General features: G+C 40.3%; 1 protein-coding gene across 2 annotated transcripts in view; it reads right to left on the reverse strand.

The window, feature by feature from the left end:
• Window positions 1-14,789, reverse strand: part of UXS1 (UDP-glucuronate decarboxylase 1) — an 82,105-nt gene extending 67,316 nt beyond the window's left edge. Inside the window, exon 1 of one of the 2 annotated variants that reach the window (XM_070751078.1) lies at window positions 14,349-14,789. In XM_070751078.1, coding sequence (XP_070607179.1) covers window positions 14,349-14,448 — 100 coding nt within the window. In that variant the 5' untranslated portion in view covers window positions 14,449-14,789. The remainder of the gene's footprint in view (window positions 1-14,348) is intronic. The other variant, XM_070751077.1, reaches the window with a different exon arrangement.
• Between the last annotated feature and the right edge of the window lie 9,174 nt (window positions 14,790-23,963).

Raw genomic sequence — 23,963 nt, forward strand, 5'->3', positions numbered from 1 at the left:
TTACAAACGGGAGCCTCCGAAACTGTAACCAGAAAAGGCAGCGAGAAGCCTCCGTGGGGCTTCTCTAGGAATCTCCTGGGAGGAAACAGGGCAGGAAAAGGCAGGGAGAAGCCTCTGTGGGGCCTCTCTTAAGAATCTCCTGGGAGAAAACAAGGCCCCCACCCTCCCTGTAGTTTCCCCAATCACACGTATTATTTGCTTTTACATTGATTCCTATGGGAAAAATTGCTTCTTCTTACAAATTTTTCTACTTAAGAACCTGGTCACAGAACGAATTAAGTTCGTAAGTAGAGGTACCACTGTATCTTATCCAAATATTCTGTAAAAAACATTTTGAATTGTCTGCATTTCAGAAGAACAAATCTCAAAGTTATTTAAGTATTTCATGTTTCAAGCATTTCAGCAATAGGAAACAACGGGAACAGAGAAAAAGGCTTGTGCTTTATAATTCTTCATCCCTGGAATAGAAACAGACAGGACAGCAGGGGTGAGTTGTGAATCCTTTTGCTGCCAGTTTGTTCAGGGTTATGCCAGATGTGTGTGTCAGGCAATCAAAAAGTAGCTTCTGCACATGCGCAGAAGGAAAATCCAAGATGGCAGTGCGCACAGACTGTGTACAGTTCTGGTCACCGCACCTCAAGAAGGATATAATGGAACTGGAAAAGGTGCATAAAAGGGCAACAAGTATGATCAAGGAAGTGGAGCACCTCCCTTATGAAACCAGGTTGCAATGCCTTAGTCTCTTCAGCGTTTAAGGGGTGACTTGATTGAAGTGTATAAAATCATGCATGGGATAGAAAAGGTGGACAGAGAAAAATTATTTTCTTTATTACACAATATTAGGACAAGGGGGCACTCCCTAAAGCTTGTTGTGGTTAGCTCTGGCCTAGCTCCTGCCCCAAGGAATGTGCAGGTGGATGTGGGGGAAACATCCACATGCTGCAGGCCTGTTTTGCTCCTGATGGAATCTGCTGACGAAGCCTCCTCTGATCAAGGAAGAGGGAAGTTTGGCAGACAGCCCAGGAGGAGATCAATCATCTGTATCATTCCTGGATTCTGAACAAGAATTAATGACACATCCACGCATGCGCAGAGTGATGCATATGAGACAACAACTGAAGGATTATTACAAGAGAAAATGAGGCCACCTGTGGTTGGGTGGGGCTACTGTAATTAGTGCTACAAATAAAAGTGCAGCCTGGTGTTTTAGCCTCATGGCAGTTTATCGGATTCATTGTTTCGTCAAGATCATGGCTTTTGTGCTGTTCCCAGTTATTGGGTGAGCAATTGGATTGCATTTAACCTGTGCCTTGTGCGTACCAGAAAATCCCTTTGACATTTAAAAAGGGAGCTGTTTCTGTTTTTCTGTTTATAAAAACTTTTGGGTTTTCCTTTTATCGTGTGGGGTGTGTCTTCCTGGACTAATTACCCTGTAATTACGGGCGGTTGAAACACGCCAGCAGAACAAAGCTCATAGGTAAGAAAGTGAGGACAAATAAAGGGAAATATTTCTTCCCCAAGAGGGTCATTGGTTTATGGAATTCACCTCCAGAAGAGATTGTGACAGCTGTCAGCCTGAATAGCTTCAAGGCAGGATTAGACAGATTCATGGATGCCAAGTGTATCTGTGGTTATTGAAGCGGATGTCCATGTGCCGCCTCTATGTTGATTGAGGCAGGCAGGATTTCCTTGAGTACCATTTGTTGGGGGTCAAGGAAAAGGGAGGGTTTTGCCTTCTCTTTCTACTCAAGATCTCCATGGACAATTGGTGGGCCACTGTGTGACACAGCTTGCTGGACTTGATGGGCTTTGGCCTGATTCAGAATGGCTCGTCTTATGTTCTTACAGAGCGCTACCAACAGAACTGGCTGTGTGACATCATCAACAGTTTACTAATGGTTCTATAAAACCGGTTAGAACCAGTAGGAACCCACTTCTGCAGGACAGCAATTCATGGTATGCCCATGTTACACCAACACTCCGCAGTCTGCATTGGTTGCCGATCAATTTCCGGTCAAAATTCAAAGTGTTGGTTATGACCTATAAAGCCCTTCATGGCATCGGACCAGAATATCTCCGGGACCGCATTCTGCCGCACGAATCCCAGGGACCGGTTAGATCCCACAGAGTTGGCCTTCTCCGGGTCCCATCGACTAAGCAATGTCATTTGGCGGGACCCAGGAGAAGAGCCTTCTCTGTGGCGGCCCCGACCCTCTGGAACCAGCTCCCCCCAGATATCAGAGTTGCCCCCACCTTCCTTGCCTTTCGCAAGCTCCTTAAAACCCACCACTGTCATCAGGCATGGGGGAATTGAAATTTCTCTTCCCCCTAGGCTTATAGAATTTATACATGGTATGCTTGTATGTATGAGTGGTTTTTTAGATTGTTTTTAATATTAGATTTCTTTACATTGTCTTTTTATATTGTTGTTAGCCGCCCCGAGTCTTCAGAGAGGGGCGGCATACAAATCTAATAAATAATAATAATAATAATAAAGATGCAATTCATGCTGAGTGCTATGAGCAATCCAGCTTGCAGAAAGATTGGCAGGAATAAAGGAATAATCCCGTTATGGCTTCATTGACCTCCTATACAGGCTTTCTTAATTTCAACTTTTTTAAAAAAATCTATCTTTCCTTGTCTGAGGAAAACTAAAGAAACATAAAAAGAGAAATTACTAGGGTTTGCATTTGCTTTTTTTAAAGGACATAGAGATCTTAATCTGTCACATACCCATTTCCAATCAATTACCTCCTCCAGGACAGGAAGACATCCTGGCAGAAAATAAGATTCCAGTCAGCTCACAAATGTGGCTTGTTCATACAATGTTTTGAAAGTAAATCTCCTTCACACCAAAACCTAGCCTTGCAAACAATCAGGGACATGCACTGGCTCTGTCTACCCCAATACTTACAGGCTTATCTTCATATTTCCCTCCCTCAGTCCCCAACTTTATTCTTCTTGTCAGCCTGGCATTGGCTGGGTAAGGTAGGGTAGAGCAGGGCAGAGTGTAGCTTAGATCTAGCAGATTAAGAACAATAGTGAAGAAATATAGAGCACTGTGCACCAAGACAACTAGACATAAGATCAGTTTTCTCCCGAATGCCATCACTCTGCTAAACAAATAATTCCCTCACCACTGGCAAACTATTCACTAAGGCTGCATTATTATTACAATTAGTCTTTTCATAATTCCTATCACTATCTCCTCCCGCTTATGACTGCAACTTGTTGCTTGTATACTTATGATTTATATTAATATTGTTTCCTGATTGCTTATTTGTACCCTATGACAATCATTGTCATGATTCTTAACAAATATTTTTCTTTTTTGTACACTGAGAGCATATGCATCAGACAAATTCGTTGTGTGCCCAATTACACTTGGCCAATAAAGAATTCTATTCTATTCTATTCTACTCTACTCTACTCTACTCTAAAAAGAAAGAATGAACTGATGATCAGGGCATAAGTTTTATTGTGGAAAACTAAAAATCCCTCCTTGCCTCGTACATCCTAATTAAAACTTGTACTGTTATTACATCTTAAATAGCACACAGAAATCTTCAGTCATGCATCGTGCAACCTCGTTCAGCAAAGCAAATATTTTTCTTACACCTGAAATGCTAATGGAATGATATGTGACAGCCGACAGGTCAAACCAACAGGGGAAAATATCCTTTAGCAGCACAACAGGAATGTGAAGAGTGCACACATGCCCCAAGTTTGCAGGCCAACTAGCAGGAAGCCTTTTGCATTTTCAAATGCATTCTGTGGTCTCCACATACAAAAGGACAAAATTTAGTGCAACAATGAATATCAGAAAGCACAATGAATTAATCTTTTTGTTTTGTCAAATCCCCTTGAGCACAATTCTAAAGCAGTTGTTATCTAAGCAACCAATCACCAAAGCCATCAGCATAAGAAACTACAAGAAATACTTCCTTGTTGGTTTCCTAACCACACTACATAAGATTTTTAGTCCTGATTGTGAGGCTTTCAGAGTGCCTTTGTGAAGGCTTAGAGAAATTTTAAAGACAATGAACTACATTGCAACAATAGAATCAGCACATACACAAATACCACCTAAGTTCAACAGACCATTCAAATCAATATTGTACTTCTGGAAGTGACCTTGGAGGTCTTCTAGTCCAAGTTCCTGCTCAGGCAGAAAAAAGTTATATCACCAAGGATAAATGCCTATCCAATCTCATCTTAAAAATTTCCAGTGATGGAGCATCCACAACTCTGGAGGCAAGTCCCTGGTTAATTAGGTCCCACAGAGTTGGCCTTCTCTGGGTCCCGTTGACAAACAATGTTGTCTGGCGGGACCTAGGGGAAGAGCCTTCTTTGTGGCAGCCCGGCCCTCTGGCATCAACTCCCCCCAGAGATTTGAATTGTCCCCCACCCTCCTTACCTTCCTCAAGATGTTGAAGACCCATTTATGCCACCAGGCATGGGGGGATTAATTCTCTCCCCCACCCTTCTGACTTTAGCATTTGAGAGTGGTGTGATTGTGTAGAATTGATTGCTTTTTAGTAGTACAGTGATCCCTCGAGTTTCGCGATCTCGATCTTCGCGAAACGCTATATCGCGAGCGGCGGGCGGGCAGCTGCGAGGAGCCGAAGATCCGGGTTTCCCCTTTGCGTGGGCGGCGGGGAAGACCCAAGGAAGGTTTCTTCGGCTCCTCGCAGCTGATCTGCTTGGCAGCGCAGTGGTGGATGGCACTCCTTCCAGGAAAACGCCCAGCCCAGCCCCCGCGGAGGCGTTTTCCTGGAAGGAGTGCAATCACCACCACCGAGCTTTTCGTAATCTGTTTCAATTTTCTTCACTCCCCCCACAACATTCCCCGCCTTGCTTCGCTTGACTGGCCGGAGGACATGACATTCACCGCCTCCCGTGCATCCTTCGGCTTTGCGATTGGGCAGAGCGGCAGGAGGCGCGTCCAATCACAAAGTTGAAGGAGGCACGGGAGGCGGTGAATGTCATGTCCTCCGAACAGTCAAGCGAGGCAAGGCGGGGAATGTTGAGGGGGGGGAGTGAAGAAAATTGAAACAGATTACGAAAAGCTCGGTGGTGGATGGCACTCCTTCCAGGAAAACGCCTCCGGGGGGGCTGGGCTGGACGTTTTCCTTGGCGATCTTCCCTTGGCTTCCCTGGCTGCTTCCCTGGCCGCCTGGTGCTGCGATCTTCCGATCTTCCCTTGGCTTCCCTGGCCGCTTCCCTGGCCGCCTGGCACTGCGATCGGAAGATCGCAGCGCCAGGCGGCCGGGGAAGCGGCGGGCGGCGAGCAGAAGTAAAAACACCATCTGCGCATGCGCGCAGTTTTTACTTCCGCACCGCTACATCGCGAAAAATCGATTATCGCGAGGGGTCTTGGAACGGAACCCTCGCGATAATCGAGGGATCACTGTAATGGGTTTTTTTAATTTAGTTTTTTAATATTGGACTTGTATTATATTGTATTATTATTGCTGTTGTGGGCCACTCCGAGTCCTTGGAGAGGGGCGGCATACAAATTTAATAAATGAATGAATGAATGAATAAATATTATTTGTTCTCATGGTCACCTACTTCTAATGCCACCTACTTCTAATGCCACTGTTCTATTTTTTATATAAATTAAAATGTAATTAACATTACATTTTATATATAAATTATATATAAATTAAAATGTAATTAACATTGCATTTTATATATAAATTATATATAAATTAAAATGTAATTAACATTTTAATTTATATATAAAATAGAACAATGACATAACTTCACAGTATATAAAAGAAGTAAAAAATACTGAACTTTACTAACACATATTATAGATGTATTAAAGATTATAGATATCCTACTATACACCAGTTAGATGGAAATGGTAGACCCTGAGAGAAGCTAAACCCAGCTATTGGTACTGTTCAGTAGAGAAATAATGTCCATTTCAACTGTATTATAAACTCTTAGTACATGAACTATGCTAATTTTTTAATCAAAATATATTTCCCAAAAGTTACAACTTACTGCAATTTCAATGGATAAAAGTAAACAATTTTAAAATGCAATGGCTTTAAAATGTACATTATTTTTATTTTAAAATATTGCTAAAGTGTTAAGGTGCTTGTTTAGAAACCAGGAGACTGTGGGTTCTTATCCTATCTCGGGCCTGAAAGCTGGTTGGGTGACCTTGGGCCAGTCCCTCTCTGTCAGCTCAACCCACCCCACAGGGTTGTTGTTGTTGTTGTGTGGAAAATAGGAGGAGGAAAGAGTGTCTGGCATGTTCACCACCTCAAATTACTTATAAGATAATAAAACAGGATAAAAGTCTTATAAAATAAATAAATGCAGTTAGTTTTCATATAAAAAGGAGGCAAGTAGAAAACAAATTGCAAGTACCGTAATTAAGTACTGTAATATGAAAAGGTATGACTAAGACATTTTTAAAAAAAATAGCCCTTTTCCAAGTTGAAACCTCTGCATTTGTGTGACACTTTTTGACAACTATGCAACAATATGTTATTTCAAAGACAAACTACCTAAGGGGATAATTTGAGAGAGATCCATTTGCATCACAAATAAATGGCTACTGGACACCTTAATCTCCTGCAAAAGGCAGCACAAATATTTAGCAGGCATCACTAGTTTCCTTAAACATGCAAAACATCATAGGTGCTGTACAGGTGAAACATGAAAAATTAGAATATCGTGCAAAACTTCATTGAGATGGTGGATTTGGGGTTTTAATGAACTGTACCCCATAATCATCACAAATCATGGCTGCCTTGAACTATCTTGCCTTGCATGTAATGAGTCTCTGTCACATATTATGTTTCACCTTTTAAGTTGCATTACTGAAATGAACGAACTTTTGCACAATATTCTAATTTTTCAAGTTTTACCTGTACATAATATAGGCCTTACACATTGTTAGAAAATTCTTAAAATCAATGGAAAGCAGAATCAACTATGGAAAATTTATTCATTGTCCTCATTCATAGCTAATTTGGTGTAGTGGTTAAAGTATCACACTAGAAACTAGGAAACTGGGAATTTTAGATTTGGGCTGGTTATCTTCCCTCAGCCTTGGGAAGGAAGCAAAAAACTTTGCTAAGAAAACTGGAGAGAGCTTGTCCAGGTAGTCTCTGAGAATTGGACACAATTGAATGGAAGGGGGAAAAACACCCTATATCAAAAGCATGTGATCAACAGAGGATTCTGGTACAATAAAACAAATTAGACACCAGTAAGCCTTAAGCCTTAAACCTAATACCAGAGATAACACACAATAAAACCACAATACTGCAAAAAAAACTTTGGTAAGCAAAAAAAAAACTTTCCTAAAAGTCAACTTTCTTTAACTGATGCCCTCCGGGCTAGATTATAATTCTTGGTCAGCAGAACCAGTAAATCTTGTCGTAAGGACACAAATAGAGAATATCAAATCGAAAAGGCTGTTCTAAGCTTCTTTCTTACAAAACAGAATATTCCACTGACACATCTCATATAAAAAAGTGTCCAGTATATAAACAAGTCTATCAATTTTGTTTCTTATCAAGAACCACATCATAATATTAACATTCAAATATTTGTCATGTTGATTCAGATGACATTATCCAACCTGGTCTTAAACTTTTGGGCAGAAAAAAAAGGTTTAAAAATACAGTTACATGAACCTTTAATTAGGTAGCTAAGTATTGTGATTGCCCAATGCTTCCCAACCCAACAAAAATGTTCTTGGCAATTTAGGCTGAAATGCTGGCCTTCCATCAACTGTTGCCCTTCTTTAGGATACTTATTACAACTCAGAAACTTGTCTTTGTAAATATGAGATAAGAACTCATATGGACTCCTTTTGTAAGACACAACACAGGAATTATAAATTAATTCCAAAAATATCTATAGACAGAACCAGACTGAAGATTGATACAGATCTGAATAAGTTGTGATTTAGGTGATAATACAGTGCAGAGTTAAGGGTGTTTCAAGCAACTCGTAGCATCTTCAAAGTGATGAAACATCTATCTTAATATTACACTGTAGGTTCTCTCCTTATGTTTGTGTGAAAAGTCACAATGTAAGTAGAACATGGCTAGAGTTTGCATGCTCCGAAACTGCACCTCTGGAATGCACAAGAGCATAGCAGGACAGTGAACCTATGACACCCATGTTATAGGTGTGTTAAAAGTGACACACCATGATGTTTCGGGGTTCATACCAGTTTTCACCAACACCTGACAACTATTCTAAAAAGCAGACCTTATTTTCATGCAATTTTCAGAAGTTGCAGATACTGTTTGAGAATGGGGTGTTCCTGGGACTTCCGATTTCTCCTTCGGCAAGATCGGAAGCCGGGACCAACCGCAACTTCCACGGCTGTCTCCGAACATCCCACGCCTGAGGGTCTGAATTCAGACCTAAGCCAACCACCCCCCCATAGAGGGGGGAGAAGCAAAGGGGGACTGCCAAGAGGGTAGAAGGGAGCCGTATTTCCAATCTCTGAGCCCAGTGATGGCGAACCTTTTTTTCCTTGGGTGCCGAAAGAGTGTGAGTGTGCGCTATTGTACATGCGCGAGTGCCCAACCCATAATTCAATACCTGGAGAGGGCAAAAATAGCTTCCCCTGCCCCCGGAGGCCCTCTGGAGGCTGGAAATAGCCTGTTTCCCAATTTCTATTGGGTCCAGCAGGCTTGTGTTTCACCCTCCCCAGGCTCCAAACACTTCCCGGAAGCTGGAGGAGCATAAAATCCTCACCACCACCATAAATGCCCTCCCAGAGCCTCTGTGCGAGCCAAAAATCTGCTGGCCTGCACACACATGCACGTTGGAGCTGAGCTAGGGCAACGGCTTGTGTGCCAGCAGATATGGCTCCGTGTGCCACCTATGGTCGCCATCACTGCTCTAGCCAATGTGCAGAGCTGCGGCAGCAAACATGGCTGCCACAAAGAGAGCCAGAATTTAACAAGATTGAGCAGGAGGAAAAGTGAGTCATTTGCAATCTGATATAAAAGGGGGAGAAATAAGGAAGCTAAAGAATAGCAGCAGGTGAAACATGCCAAAATAGAGAATAAAATATTTGGAAAATAGGAGGGGAAAAATGTTTTTCTTGGAAGATTTAAAAGATGTGATTTTGAAATGATGCCTCATTTTAAAAGAAAAAAAAAACCCATATTTGATCTGGAAGCTGTCTCTGCCTTATTATAAATTAACTACTACATATATTAGATTTATAAACTTAAAACAATGAAATAGGGCACAGAATAATGAAGAGGAATTTCTGAATTGAAGCAGGAATGCCATTTTGGGGGGAATTGAGAGGAACTTTTCCCTTCGTTGGACAATTATCGTGGATTAAACTTTGTTGTTAAAATGACACCAACTGGAAATAAAGATGTGGAAAGCACACCCCAGGATATTAAGATTTATTTATTGTAAATAAGCAGCACGTGGGAATGAAAGAAATACTTCAAGTTATGTATAGTATAGAACTAAAACTGGGAAATATGATGAAAAAAATAACAAATGCCATTCAGACAAATGAGGAAAATGTGGCGAACTTTGGAAGAGTGAAAGAAACAGAGGAACCAAGAAATATAAGAAATACAAGAAAAAAAATACAACAAAGGGATGACAGAAACACAGACGGAGAAAAGGTAGAAAAGCAGAAGGGGAAAATCTCTGGAAAGGGAAAGATAAGCAAGGGAAAGAAAGCTAGAAGGGGAAAAAGAAAGAAAGAGAGAGAGAGAGAGAAAGAAAGGAAGAAAAGATCTAGAAAAAGGAAAGCAATATTAGACAATAAAAAAGGTAAAAAAGAAGAGAGAAGGATAGAGATGATAGCAAATAAAGGAAGTTAAAGATAGAAGTGAGAGGGGTAAAAGAAATACAGGGGAGGCAACCAAAAAAGAAAATGAAAAGAAGATTAAATCTTTGGAGCAGGGTAAAAGAGAAGGGATCAAATAAAAATAAAAATGTGTATGTTTAATTAGTACAGTAATATGTTTAAATGTAGAAAATATGAAGATTGGGTTTTAAAGGTTTTGTATGAGAAAAAAGGTAACATTTTTGAATATAATTTTGAAGATCGAAGAAATGTAGAAATGAAGTTATAAAATAACACAAGATGAAGATTGAAAAATATAAGAAAATAGAAAGATTGAAATATGCAATATATTTTTGAACATAAGTCTGACAACAGAAAATATGAAGATTGAAAATGTGTAATTTTAAAATATGGGAAAAAAAGAAAGTAATGATTATAGAAGAAATATGTAGAAAGGAAATTATATGTGTTGGGATATATGAGATAAAATTAGTGTTAATGTGTATGATTAATTAATTTACTGGTATTATATAACTATAAATAGTTTATTGTAATAAGGATAAAATATATGTATGAATAACGTGTACAAATGAAATTATAAAATAACATAAGAAAAGATGAAGATTGAAACATGTACTGTAATTTTGAAATATATTTTGTATGTAAAAAGTAATGATGTGGACAAGAGGATAAAGAAATTAAATTAATGTTTAGGAAATAAGTGAAGTAAAATATACCAACATTAGAAATACAGTACAGTGATCCCTCGGTTAGCGCGGGGGTTACGTTCCAAGACCTCCCGCGCTAACCGATTTCCGCGTTATACTGGATGCGGAAGTAAAAACACCATCTGCGCATGCGCGCCCTTTGTTCCATGGCCGCACATGCGCAGAAGGTGGAGCGACGCAAGTTCGGAGGCTGGCAATGCAATGGTGATTTTTCCGGTCTCCTCGCCGCTACCCACAGGGCAGCGCTGGTGGCAATGGCAATGGCAACCCTCCCTCCTTCCCTCCTTCCCTTCTCTCCCTCCCTCCTTCCCTCCTTCCTTCCTCTCACCGGCTTTCTTGGGGCAGCGCTGGCGGCAATGGCAATCCTCCCTCCTTTTGCTGATTTTGGCCAATCAGCAATCAGTATGACGTCATCGGGCGGGAAAAACCGTGGTGTGGGGAAAAAAACGCGGACTTATTTTTTAATTAATATTTTTTGAAAAACCGCGTTGCAGCGTTTCGCGCTAATCGAGAACGCGCAAATCGAGGGATCACTGTATATAAATTGGGAAATGGTCACATCTCTGATTGCTGGAATTAAAATATGGAGATTAAAGACGGATGTCAAGAAAAAAAAGAAATGTGAGAGATGTATTGGAAATGAAATGATAATGGATTTGTAATTATTTTTAAAACAAAAATATTAAGAATATATATGGATGTATTAAAGCAAATGTTCATGACATGAGATGTTAAAAGACCAAAAACTTTTTTTTTTTAAAAAAGAGAGAGAATGGGGTGTTCCTCACATAGCTTCTGGATCCTCCAGAAATCATGTAAGAGGACTGTGCTCTTGCATGGCACCCAGGGGGTCTGAAAATCATGTGAGAATGGGTCTTGCCATCATGTGGTTTGGGGGAGCTTGAGACCGTGGAAAGGCATTCTCCAAAACCACTTCAAGCACCAAGGCCTTGTGCAACCTGTAAGCAGCCTCAGGTGGGCCGAGGGGACTGTCGATGGAAAGAGAATGAATACACTGCCCAAAAGTTACTAGCATATGGTGCTGAGAGATGGCCTTTTTGGTAGCAGTGGTGGCACGAGGGCTGAAGTGGAGGCAGTGCTGTCACTTCCTGTTTGTTTGTTTGTTTGCTTACTGATTGATTGATTGATTGATTGATTGGATTTATATGCCGCCCCTCTCCGAGGACTCATTTACAATGGCCTGGCTGCAGGGCAGATAAAATGTTTCTCTTTGGTCTGGTGAAGGTGTGACATGCCAGCAGTCAAGTTAGGAGGCATTTTCCAAATTTTTGAGAGGTCAAGCTCAAAAGGTTTGCAGTCACCGGGACAGCAGATTCTTTAAACGCATCAAATTCAAACCTTGGGGAAGTTACCTTGAAAACCTGGAGCACAACTAAGAATTCCATAGTTTCACTCAACTGCTCTTCTGGTGACCAGCAAGTCAGATACCATATCATAGAAACATAGAAGACTGACGGCAGAAAAAGACCTCATGGTCCATGTAGTCTGCCCTTATACTATTTTGTGTATTTTATCTTAGGATGGATATATGTTTATCCCAGGCATGTTTAAATTCAGTTACTGTGGATTTACCAACCATGTCTGCTGGAAGTTTGTTCCAAGGATCTACTACTCTTTCAGTAAAATAATATTTTCTCACGTTGCTTTTGATCTTTCCCCCAACTAACTTCAGATTGTGTCCCCTTGTTCTTGTGTTCACTTTCCTATTAAAAACACTTCCCTCCTGAACCTTATTTTAAATGTTTCGATCCCCCCCTTTTCCTTCTGTCCTCCTGTTAATTAACCCTTGATATCCTCTGTAGATATCTTGACATTAAAAGCTTTGTAATCTCCAATTGGAATCGGAGCCCAAAACATAGGAAAACCAAAATCATCAAACACGATTCCTATTTATATTTGCTGCGTTCTGTCTTCAAAGGCGTGCAAGCTCTATTTTGGATTGGCTGAGTATGTGCAAAAGTTAGTTCCTCACCCGTCACCTTTTTCCTCCCAGTTTGTTTGTTTGTTTGTATTTCTATGCCACCCTTCTCCGTAGACTCAGGGTGGCTTACAAAATTATTAGGAATAGAATAGAATAGAATTCTTCATTGACCAAGTGTGATTGGACACACAAGGAATTTGTCTTGGTGCATATGCTCTCAGCATACATAAAAGAAAAAGATACATTTGTCAAGAATCATGTGGTACAACGCTTAACGATTGTCATAGGGGTCAAATAAGCAATGAAGAAACAATCAATATTAATAAAAATCTTAGGATACAAGCAACAAGTTACAAAATTATTAGTCACAGAATTACATCACCTAAGGACTGGAAGATATTTTAAAGAGCATCTAGTTAAATTGACAGCCATGTCTCCAAAACAAAGGCAAGAATTTTTGGATTAGGACTTTACAATAAAAGGAATACCATGTTTATATTGTTATATGAGCGGCAAACTGGCCCAAGTTTGCCAATCTGCAAACTATTGAAATTTCTATCATTTGTGGATGTATCAAGACAAATATAAGGACAGAGATAACTGGAATTGCATACTGAAATTATCTGTGCAGGAACATTTTTTTTTCCAATACTGCATCCAGAGGGCCAACATAATTACTGACACTTAATTGTCCCCAAGATATTACTTATCTTCAACTTACCATTAGAGAAAGATATTCAAAAAATACAGTTACGAAACTACGAAACTAGACTTACAACCCTGGGTCTAGAAAGCTTAGAACTACAACGCCTTAAACAACGACTATTTCAGCTTCAACCCCAATAACACAAGAGCACACAATAGATTCAATCTTAATATTAACTGCTCCAAACTTGACTGTAAAAAATGACTTTAGCAATCCAGTTGTCGAAGCGTGGAACTCATTACCGGACTCCATGGTGTCAATCCCTAACCCCCAACATTTTCCCCTTAGACCAGTGTTTCCCAACCTTGGCCACTTGAAGATATCTGGACTTCAAATCCCAGAATTCCCCAGCCAGCATTCGCTGGCTGGGGAATTCTGGGAGTTGAAGTCCAAATATCTTCAAGTGGCCAAGGTTGGGAAACACTGCCTTAGACTATCCACGGTTGACCTCTCCAAATTCCTAAGAGGTCAGTAAGGGACGTGCATAAGTGCAGTACTGTGCCTTCCGTCCCCTGTCCAATTGACTCTCCTATATATTTTATATTCTTTTCTTCCATTCATATATCTTTTCCTCTTTTCTTCATTGACGTATTTTATTTTCATATCTTCTCTTCTATCCTTTCCTTGATATATATTACTACATGTATTCATTTTGTATTGGACCAAATAAATAAATAAATAAAATAAAATAAAGAATTCTAAAGCAAAGAGACGCTTGTGGTCAGCCAGACAGTCAGGGCCTAAAGCGAGTGACAGATCAGAAGGTGATGAAAAAAAAATTGGTTTTGGACTTCTGAAAAGTTTCAAAGGAAGCACCCGGGAGCAGAATGCACGATGGTCACACAAGACAGGATTTTTTTCCCATTTAAAGAAAAATAATCACACATCCACACATCCTGAAGTAGGAGCCTGGCAATCTCAGGTGACACCCCCTAAAACCTATGGCAACCCCGGAATTGCTACAGCCCGTCTCCCTGCGTTGTTGTTGTGTTTTCCCCGCGCTGGCATGCAACCCCTTCGATGCCGCCTGGGCAAAACAGGCGCGCAACAAGGAAAGCAGCCTGCCCAGCCTTTCCACGGGGCCAGGGAAAAAAAGTGGCCATTTCCCGGCCTGCCCGAAGGAGCCGGATGAATGAAGTGCTCGTCTCCCGCCGCTCCACTTACAGACGACATAGGCGACCAGAGCGAGCCCCATCAGCAGCTTCATCCTCCGCCTCCTATTGATGGCAGACAGCACGCGCTGCAGCGTCCCTTTACTCAGCATCCCCAGCCGGGTGGGGGAGACTCCGCCGCGAGCAAGCAGCGCTCGGCACCGCAAGGCATCGGCTTCACCCTCGGGATCCCTCAGCCACCACCGCCGCCGCCTGGCCCGCCACAGACCTCCTCAGCCCGCCGCGCCACCAGCGGCAGCAGGAACAGGAGCCAGGCCAGTTCCTGGCAGGGCAGCGGCGCCACGCATGCGCGCATGGGCCCTCTGCTTTTTTTCTCTCTCTCTCCCCGCCCTCCCTCCGCTTCAGCCCCTGCTCCGGCAAAGCAACGGGACCCGGGCAGCGGAAGGAAAGAACCCGACGTTGAGGTGGCGGAATTATGAAGTCACTTTTCCCTACTGCGCCTGCGCAGAAGATTTTACTCTTCTCTCTCCCCCCCCCCCCGCCATCCCAGAAACGTTTCAGGCGCTTCGAGATTGTTGATGTCAGTGTGTGAAAAATCAAAGTGCCCGCTTTTTTGTTTCCTCGTTGCTTATTTAACCCCTATGGCAACAGTTAAGTGTTGTACCTCATGATTCTTGACAAATTTATCTTTTATTTTATGTATACTGAGAGCATATGCACCAAAGACAACTTCCTTGTGTGTCCAATCACATTGGTCAATGAAGAATTCTATTCTATTCTATTAATTTTGTAAGCCACCCTGAGTCTACGGAGAAGGGTGGCATAGAAATACAAACAAACAAACAAATAAACCCACCATTGATTGAATCATAATAGATACAGTTGTGCAAGTTTTTGACATTCTCATGGCACCACTAAGTATATGTGTGTGTACTTACCTATGCATACATTTGTATAGGTTAAGTCTCAACCCTTGGGTTGCAACAATTAATTCAAATTCATGCATGAAAATGAGCCAACATTGCACAAGGTCATGAAATACAGTGGTACCTCGAGATACGAGTTTAATTCGTTCCGGACCTGGGCTCTTAAGTCGAGCAGCTCTTATCTCGAACGACTTTTCCCCATAGGAATTAATGTAAATAATTTTAATTGGTTCCAGCCCTCAAAAAACTCACAAAGTTAGTCTAAATTATGCAGAAAGACATGTTTTTAATGAAGAAATGTACATGTACATATAAATGAATAATGAAGTTTCTTTCACTTAACTTGTAAACTTTCTTAAACTTTTAAATTTACATATGTTCAACTTCTCTGCCACCCAATCCTGTAGGACAGAGGTCCCCAACCCTTTTTGCACCAGGGACCGGCTTTAAGCGATCAAGAGAGGAATGGGTGAATGAATGGACGGAGGGTGGGAAGGAAGGAAAGAGGGAAGGGACAGGAACAGAGGAAGGAAGGAAACTTATGAAAGGGGAGAGTAAGAGAGGAATGAGTGAAGGGAGGGAGGGAAGAAGGTGGGAAGGAGAAAGAAAAGAAGAAATAGAGGAAGGGAAGGTAAAAGAGAAAAAAAGAGCAAGAAAGAAAGCAAAAAGAAAGAAAGAAAGAAAGAAAGAAAGGGGGAAGGGACAGGAACAGAGGAAGGAAGCAAGGAAACTTATGAAAGGGGAGAGTAAGAGAGGAATGAGTGAAGGGAGGGAGGGAGGGAAGAAGGTGGGAAGGAGAAAGAAAAGAAGAAATAGAGGAAGGGAAGGTAAAAGAGAGAAAGAAAAAGAGCAAGAAAGAAAGCTGCAAGTACCCCCCCGAGCCCCCCAGGCCGGCTGCAACCTTTTAAAACACGCGCGCCGCTTCGCAGCTGTCTCCTGAAGCCGAACGCGGAAGTTAGCGTTCGGCTTCAGGAGACAGCTCCTTGGCGCTTGTATCTCGAATTTGGGCTTGTAAGTAGAACAAAAATATCTCTCCCCTACCAGCTCTTATCTCGAGTTGCTCTTAAGTAGAGCAGCTCTTATGTCGGGGTACCACTGTAGTTAATTTCCAAAATAGTTTGCTGTTAATTCTACCACGGGGTTATACAATTGTGTTCAAGGTTTACTAAGCAAATCTAATTGACATGAAAAGGAATCTTGAATAAACTACCAACAATATTTAAAATTTGTTGAAAAATAGGTTGAAATACACTGCTCAAAAAAATAAAGGGAACATTTTAACACTTTCCACTTTAATTTTGTGTGTGACTCCAAATCCAGGCCTCCGTTGGCTAATAAATTTGATGTTTGTGTGATTTTGTTGTCAGCACATCCAACTTTGTACAGAACAAAGTATTCAATGAGAATATTTAATTCATTCAGATCTAGGATGTGTTATTTGAGTGTTCCCTTTATTTTTTTGAGCAGTATAGTTTAATATAGCATTCAACATAGTTCAAAATTGCTGTTTGTTTCTTTATTTATTTACTTATTGAAAATTATTGGTAAGAATTCTGGAGAAAAGCTTTGTGACAAATTAATTATTATGGTAGAAAACTGAGTTTACATTCAGTTTTTTAAATCTGCAAAAAAAATGGACATGAGGATGAGATTTTGTATCCTGGAGAAAGCCCCCCCCCCCCCCCAAAAAAAAAAATTGTTTAAATTGAAAATCTTAGGTTCATCCTGCTTGAAGGCTAGGCTTAAAATGAGTATGATAATTAAGGATGATTTTGTAAAGAGTGAGGGAGGTTTATACGTCCATTTTTATAGATCTTTCTTTTTAAGAAATGCTCAAAAATATTATGATCCCCACATTGCATAGATTCATTGAAATCTTCATTTTAAATGATTACGAGAAATTTGGAGCACTTTTATGTCAGATATTAGTAGTTTTACATATACAGTTTGGTAAGTAAAACTTACCAAGTGTTTTACTTCCAAATAAAACATTGAGAACAATTTTTTATGACAGAGAATTGGTGAGGAGGACCTAAGGTGGCAATCCTTCTAATTATCTTCTCCATAAAAACTTTTTATCTAACTTACATTTTAATTCACTGCTTACTTTTAGATTATTTGACTTCTCTTAACAATCATTTTTACAATTTCACTAAAAAAAAAATATCGCTACTATTGCATCAGTCCTTTTTACAGCAAGTACATTTTCATTGCAATCTCGGGGTAAATGAAGAATTGACAGTGTGTATCTTCTGCAAAACAGACCTCAACTAAGCCTCTGAAGCAATAGAAAATTGACAGATTTATCAGACACAAGCAAGCTTGTCCAGTAAATAATGCCACCTTACTTCATCTGTGGGATAGATATGACCCCTTAGAGAGGGATCTACAGGTTAAGATTGAAAGTCAACAATTCTTAAAGCTTTTCTCCTCTCTGATAGTGAATGCTCCCTCTCCAGAGGCTGTTGTTTGCTCAGCAGCCAAACAGCTCTTACAGGAGGGAGATGCAGGTTCTAATTTTAAATCCACGGAGGAACAAAATACACCACATTTTAGAACTAGACAGAATCTATTGACAACACAGACTGTTCTTTCAAACTTCGGCTTGCTGACTGCAGTTAAAAATAAAAATAATAGATTCTCTATAAAAATCCTTTGGAAATTTTATCAAGAGCCAATCAAATAAAATTACTCACCCTGCCAAAGCAAATGGTTGGGGTCTAAATTGTGTCTTGCAAAGGGGGACCTCACCCCTGAATTCAGCATTCTAAGATGTATAATGGAGTAAACAGAGACAGATGGTATCTAAAAAGACCATTGCTCAGTCCAGCCACTATGCTGTGAAAGGCAACCAATGGATTGCAGAAGATAGAATGACTTTATTTGTTTGTTTGTTTGTTTGTTTGTTTGTTTGTTTAGTCCAATACATAATACACATTGAAGAGAATAGATATTTAGTAATATAACTAAAGAAAAGAATAGAAGAAAAGATATAAAAGTATAGGTGAACATATTTGAAAGGAAGAAAAGATAAATGAGATAAGGAGAGACAATTGGACAGGGGACAGAAGGCACACTGGTGCACTTATGTACGCCCCTTACTGACCTCTAAGGAACCTGGAAATATCAATCGTGGATAGTCTAAGAGGGAAAAATGTTGGGGGTTAGGGGTTGACACTACTGAGTCAGGTAATGAGTTCCATGCTTCGACAACTCGGTTGCTGAAGTCATATTTTTTACAGTCAAGTTTGGAGTGGTTAATATTAAGTTTGAATCTGTTACGTGCTCTTGTGTTGTTGCGATTGAAGCTGAAGTAGTCATTGACAGGTAGAACGTTGCAGCATATGATCTTGTGGGCAATACTTAGATCATGTTTTAGGCATCGTAGTTCTAAGCTTTCAAGACCAATTTCGTAGGGTATTCTGTTTCGAGTGGAGGAGTGAATGGCTCTTCTGGTGAAGTATCTTCCACCTGGAGGCAGATAAAGTGAGTCCTGTTGGCATTTGGACAGGCTATAGTATATTCTTTAAAATGAATCCTTCCTTGAGTGCTTTCCCAAATTTTCTAACTGTTTTCCATTCTGAGGAAATCATTTCACTTTTAAGTCAGTGCAGTTATGAAGGTAGTGGCACTTTATCACACAAAAGTAAAACTCTCCAGTCAGACAACTTCAAGGGCATCTTATCAACAGAGCCTCTGCAGGGGAAGATCTATGTAAACAATTTGTCCAACTCATAGCAACACAGCTCTCTAATGGACCACTAGAAGAAGGTTTGATTAACTCTTTTAGTACCTTGTCGAATATACACTAGGCAGACATCATTAAAAGTCTGGATGGCCTGAGAAAATATTTAATGACAATAAAACAACCAGGCCATTAATACACAATTAACTATGCTGGTTTATAAATTTATAACTATGTTGATTTATAAATTTCATCTTGGGAAACAATGTGGTTGTGCTGTTGAGGAGGAGCAATTTATCTGTACTGTCACAGCTGCCTTGAACAATTCAGATTCGCAAAATTCCAGTGCAGAGCTTGAAAATAAGAAAATTTCTGTTTTTAATCCACATTCCAAGGATCCTCCAAAATGACTAGAATCTTCAAAATCAAAATTATTTTTTACAGTTGCTCAAGTTCATGAGCAACTTCTTGATAATTATAATCTTCCAAATTCTGTCTCTTCAGAAGCTATGCTGATTGGTGAGATTCATCAAGACCAAAAAGTGGCCATTGATTTGTCAGGATTCATGTGCTTCAGCATGACAGCATGTAGACCAGTAGAAGGTAAGGCCTTTAAAAATACGTACATGGAATCTTGCTGGTGGTATCATAATAGAGGCTTCAAATTTTTTGGTCCTCTCATGGCAAGGATATGATATTTTACCACTGATCTAGATCCTTTGTCCATTTGTAACTTTCCAGAATCAAAGTTCTAATCACTCTTTTGCTATTGAGTTAAAAATGTTTTAAAATTGTACTGAAAACTTTTTCACCAAGAGTTGATGTAAAGTCATTTGGTATTTTCAGATTTCTCAATCCAAAGTTTGCTAATAGGTGAAAAGCAGTTTAGAAGCAATTCCCAAAAGTGATTGAAAAAGGAAGTACGGGAACCCAGTGCTCTTTTGAAGAAGCCAACCATGCTAGATGGCTATTCCTTCATCTCCCAGAACTTTAGCCTACTGGACACTGCTGACTTGAACTCCTCTCCTTCTCTGGAGAGAAATTACAATAAGCTGGTCTATTCATTGACTCTTCATTCTGTTGGGGTCATAGATTCTGCTAAAACAGGGATCCCCAAACTTGGCAACTTTAAGACTTGTGGACTTCAACTCTCAAAATTCTTGGAAGTCCACAAGTCTTAAAAAGTTGCCAATTCTGTGCTAAAAGTTCACCATTTCTTCCCTGGATGTGTGCACTTTTTAAACTGGGTGGTTTTAAAAGAGCTTCCATAAGTTCATGGAGGGCATCTATAACAAAGATTATTGATCTTAAAGATATAAGGTTTGCGGAGCATGACTTCTGAAGTAGTATTAGAAGATATCCCTAATAAATTCTGTGAACTTTGTAAGCAGTCTACAACAGCCGTGGTGGTTGGTAACATTGAATAAAACTTCTTGTTTTGCTATGACACATATTTCTTGCATCAAAAGTAAGCGGGATCAAACTACAAGTAGCAAATCGTCATGACATTGGCAAGACTCACATTCTTTACTATGTAATATCCATCCTGCGTCTAAAGGAGGCTTTGATATCTTCATTGTATTGTTTTAAGCAAGGATAAAGATAAGAAATTCATTAGGCTTCCCTATGTTTATAGAACGAGAAGAATCACATTGTTACAATAACACAAAGAGATAGTTTACAGGGCATGCATGCCTTTGATAATGAATGCTTCTGTGTCTATTTGTTTGGTATCTTTGATAATGCTTCTGTATTGCGATTTCTATTCTCGGAGGAATCAGGAACCTGCTGCACTTGATTTGTTTGCTGTGAGCTTGTGTATTTTTTTGCTAGCACAGCACAGAATTTCCTAACCTTTTTTTGGGGGGGGGGGGATTTACTCTATTTGAGTTTTTCCTGTTTTCCAACTACCACTTAGAGGGCAACTATGGTGGGGATAGGTCTCAATCTCCTGCTTATGAACCTCTCAAAGGATCTGGTTGACCCTTTTGTAAGTTACAAAATATGGGACTCAAATAGGTTTTGCCCTGATCCAGCAAGGCGGCAAGATTATATGCTGCAATGTCCTGCCTGTCAACGACTACTTCAGCTTCAACCACAACAACACAAGACCACATAACAGATTCAAGCTCAATATTAACCACTCCAAACTTGACTGTAAAAAATACGACTTTAGTAATAGAGTTGTTGAAGCGTGGAACTCATTACCGGACTCCGTAGTATCATCCCCTAACCCCCAACATTTTACCCTTAGACTGTCCACGGTTGACCTCTCCAGATTCCTAAGAGGTCAGTAAGGGGCGTGCATAAGTGCACTAGAGTGCCTTCCGACCCCTGTCCTATTGTCTCTCCTATATCCCATATATCTTCTCTTCTATCCCTATATCTTTCTTCTATTCTCTCATTGATTATTTTATCCTATACTCTCTCTTCTATTCTTTCTCTAATTCTATTTCCTCGAAGGTGTCCTCTATTACCTTCATTGTGTATTGTTGTGCATTGGACAAAATAAATAAATTAAAATAAAATAAATAAAAACACCCTGACACCACTCAGCTAACTAAGAGAAATTCTGTTATGGTACCATTGCAACTTCATATCAACAGAAAGAGTCAGGGAGGGCAGGCAGAATTTCCACCATTTGGGACCAATGGGCTCTAAGGGCACCATTGCTGCCAATCCCCTGTTGTGTTCCTTGCCAGCCTTTCTGATGATTTCTCTGGTGTCAGAGTTCAATTTGAGATTATCTGGATCAGATAAAAAAGAATTATGAGGCCTGGGGAAGCATAGGAGTATGGCCCCAGTCTCATCTATTATGTGTTCTGTCCAGTGATGAGCTACCAAAATTTTTACTACCACACTGTGGGCGTGGCTTATGCATTTTCTTTCAACATCTTTCAATTCAAATTGGGTACTTTGAGGTGGAGCTCCATTTTCGCTACCCCACTGCATCCCCACCCCATCTGGGCAGTAGCCCAGCCCTGGTTCTGTCCCAGTGATGAGCCCTCCCAAAATAGGTCCACACACACGGCTTTTACAAGATTTAAGCATATAATTAGGGGTAGTGATTTCTGACAGTCTTAAAATGGGTGAACAGTGCTGTCAGGCAGTAGGGAAATCAAGTAGCATGCTTGATAGCTAGAGGTATAACAAGCAGGAAGAGGGAGATTGTAATCCTGCTGTATAGAGCGCTGGTGAGACCACATTTGGAATAAGTGTGTTCAGTTCTGGAGACCTCGCCTACAAAAAGATATTGATAAAATTGAACAGGTCCAAAGACGGGCTACAAAAATGGGGGAAGGTCTTAAGCATAAAAAGTATCAGGAAAGACTTCATGAACTCAATCTGTATAGTCTGGAGGACAGAAGGAAAAGGGGGGACATGATCGAAACATTTAAATATGTTAAAGGGTTAAATAAGGTCCAGGAGGGAAGTGTTTTTAATAGGAAAGTGAACACAAGAACAAGGGGACACAATCTGAGGTTAGTTGGGGGAAAGATCAGAAGCAACGTGAGAAAATATTATTTTACTGAAAGAGTAGTAGATGCTTGGAACAAACTTCCAGCAGACATGGTTGGGAAAACCACGGTAACTGAATTTAAACATGCCTGGGATAAACATATATCCATCCTAAGATAAAATGAACAAAATAGTATAAGGGCAGACTAGAAGGACCATGAGGTTTTTTTCTGCCGTCAATCTTCTGTTTCTATGTTTCTAATTCTAATACAGTATTTTATAAAGGAGAGGGGTTTTAAAATGCAGCGACAAAGCAAGGAATGTCTTTTCTGTGCCAGCTAATTATAGTCCAAGAACAGATATCAAGCTACAGCTATTTCTCCTTTGATCACACAGCTGTCATTTTCACTGACTCACTTTGAGTTTCTGGATTGGTAATTCATCATAATAAACTAAATAGTCCCAAATCCAGATCTGATCAGCCATCTCTCACATTAGAAAATTGACTTCCACACTGACTCGTCACAACACTCACCCTTACATACCCAAAAGGCATAGCCAAGTGTTTTAGAGAGAGGGTCCGCAACTTGGGCGTCCTCCTCGATCCACAGCTCACATTAGAGAAACACCTTTCAGCTGTGGCGAGGGGGGCGTTTGCCCAGGTTGCGGCCCAGTTGCGGCCCTATCTGGATTGGGAGTCACTGCTCACAGTCACTCATGCCCTCATCACCTCGAGGCTCGACTACTGTAATGCTCTCTACATGGGGCTACCTTTGAAAAGTGTTCGGAAACTTCAGATCGTGCAGAATGCAGCTGCGAGAGCAATCATGGGCTTCCCTAAATATGCCCATGTCACACCAACACTCCGCAGTCTGCATTGGTTGCCGATCAGTTTCCGGTCACAAAGTGTTGGTTATGACCTTCATGGCACTGGGCCAGATTATCTCCGGGATCGCCTACTGCTGCACGAATGCCAGCGACCAGTTAGGTCCCACAGAGTGGGCCTTCTCCAGGTCCCGTCAACTAAACAATGTCGTTTGGCGGGGCCCAGGGGAAGAGCCTTCTCTGTGGCGGCCCCGACCTTCTGGAACCAACTCCCCCCAGATATTAGAATAGCCCCCACCCTCCTTGCCTTTCATAAGCTCCTTAAAACCCACTTCTGCTGTCAAGCATGGGGGAACTGAGATATTCTTTCCCCCTAGGCTTCTACAATTTATGCATGGTATGTCTGTATGTATGATTGGTTTTATAACAAGGGTTTTTAGCTGTTTTAATATTGGATTGTCACATGCTGTTTTTATCACTGTTGTTAGCCGCCCCGAGTCTACGGAGAGGGGCGGCATACAAATCCAATAAATAAGTAAGTAAGTAAGTAAGTAAGTAAGTAAGTAAGTAAGTAAATAAAATAAAATAAAATAATAAAATAAAATAAAATAAATAAAATAAAATAAAATAAAATAAAATAAAATAAAATAAAATAAAATAAAATAAAATAAAATAAAATAAAATAAAATAAAATAAAATAAAATAAAATAAAATAAAATAAAATAAAATAAAATAAAATAAAATAAAATAAAATAAAATAAAATAAAATAAA

This window comes from Erythrolamprus reginae, chromosome 4 (genome assembly GCF_031021105.1).
Source record: "Erythrolamprus reginae isolate rEryReg1 chromosome 4, rEryReg1.hap1, whole genome shotgun sequence".
In the NCBI taxonomy this organism is placed as follows: domain Eukaryota; kingdom Metazoa; phylum Chordata; class Lepidosauria; order Squamata; family Dipsadidae; genus Erythrolamprus; species Erythrolamprus reginae.